Consider the following 1,806-nt stretch of genomic DNA (forward strand, 5'->3'; position numbering starts at 1 on the left):
CGTGGGCCACTTGGCGGTGGCCGATGAGCGTGCGGGCCACTTGGAGGTGGCTAGTGAGCACGCGGGCCACTTGGAGGTGGCCGGTGAGCACGCGTTCCCTTGCTTTGCCGTTCCGGTGGTTTGTTGCTACGTCATCAACTGTTCGCCGATTCACTTCTTGCACTTGTCGGCGTCAGATAATCCTCCTTTACTCGGATAATGACGTTCATCGTCTTCTCTCCGTCTCGAACTGCGTGTGGGAACCTATAGACAATTTTTGATGCCTACCGCTTGTCCTTTTCATTAATTCCATTAGTTTTTACAAGTTGAGGAGTATTTTTGTCTTATTCAGTACATGCTTGACATAGACATGTTAGACGTAACAATGTTACTTTATGAGGCTAAAGTAAAAAATCTGTAAGGAGTTTGGTACAGAAGAAGTTTAGGAGGTTATGTGCTAACTATTCAAAGTCAAGAGGTCCTGTAGAATTAAAATAGCTAACAGGGGATATCTACAAACCCCAAAAGTTGAGAGGCCTTCTAAAGTCAACCATATAATTAATTAATATAGCACATAATATTTCATAGTTTATATAGTTCTGAAAAAATTTATCTACAATTTCTAAAATAACAATAAATGAATAAGTTTAGCATGACTTGACCCATAAACAACAAAAAGTAGTAATGAGGATATTTTAGAGCTTTTACCATTATCATTAGCACCATTTATGACAATTCGAAATAGTTCAGGCCAGTTTTGAATAATTTTGAACGTGCAAAATTTTCCCTCTAATATATAAGTCAGGGGGTCTTGTGCAAACAACCCTAAGTTCAAGGATGTTTTGTGATTTTACCCATTGATAGAGACTTAAACCAACTTTCTCAAAGAAGAAATAAGAAGCACAAAAATATCAGGAAAAAAAAAAACGAGTCATTAAAACGATTTCAACTGAAAAATGGAATTAAAACAATCACAAACTTGCTAAAGCATAAATAAAATCATAAAGAGATCAAAGAAGTTAAACCCCTAATATTCACTTAATTAATTCAAAGTTCAAGGTCTTAATTTACCTTGGAGAAGCACCTACAAGCACAAGCCTACTGAAGAGGTCTGGCCTCTTAACGGACGCAACGCATCCAATCATCCCGGCCATAGAGTGACCAACATAAACAACATCATTCACATTCATCTCATCAATCAAAGTTATAAGATCATCAGCAAATCCATTATAAGATGAATATTTCTCCGCATCAAATGCCACTCTCTCATCATCGTCATTAATTATGGCACCAGAGAAGCACCAATCAAAGAGAAGGACTTTGTAATTTTTTATTAAGGTAGGGACTATGTTGTCCCATGAAGCTTGGCTACCCCCGTATCCATGAGCAAGGACTAGGGTTTGTTTGCCACTTCCTAACATCTTTGCGTTCATGGCCATTTTAGAGAGAGGAGAGAGAGAAGGAGAGAGAGAGAGAGAGAGAGAGAGAGAGAGAGAGAGGGGAAGAAGATGGTGGTCTTGAGATTGTGGGCTATTGGCATATATATTGGAGGTTGGATAGAAGCGTAGAGAAATTAGTGATTGGCTATGAGCTTTAAGGTTTTTAATTGGGTAACTTCATAAAAGCCCCTGAACTTGTGGAGTTTTGAACAAAATCACTAACTACATAAATCAAAGAAAATCTCTCTAGACTTCTAAAATTGTACTCAACCAGCTTTTTGAACTATTTGAAAACTTCATAAACGAGATTAACAGGTAGATTAATAAGTTTGAATTGTGGTGAAATTTTTTAGATCTTGTGGGAGAAGTAAACACAACAATTAATTTA

At 37.5% G+C, this 1,806-nt stretch overlaps 1 protein-coding gene across 1 annotated transcript in view; it reads right to left on the minus strand.

The window, feature by feature from the left end:
- The window catches only part of LOC109827012 (probable strigolactone esterase DAD2), a 15,626-nt gene extending 14,160 nt beyond the window's left edge, over positions 1–1,466 (minus strand). The window contains exon 1 of the mRNA XM_020393992.1: positions 1,051–1,466. Coding sequence (XP_020249581.1) covers positions 1,051–1,418 — 368 coding nt within the window. The 5' untranslated portion in view covers positions 1,419–1,466. The remainder of the gene's footprint in view (positions 1–1,050) is intronic.

Source organism: Asparagus officinalis, chromosome 1, assembly GCF_001876935.1.
Source record: "Asparagus officinalis chromosome 1, Aspof.V1, whole genome shotgun sequence".
Taxonomy (NCBI): Eukaryota; Viridiplantae; Streptophyta; class Magnoliopsida; order Asparagales; family Asparagaceae; genus Asparagus; species Asparagus officinalis.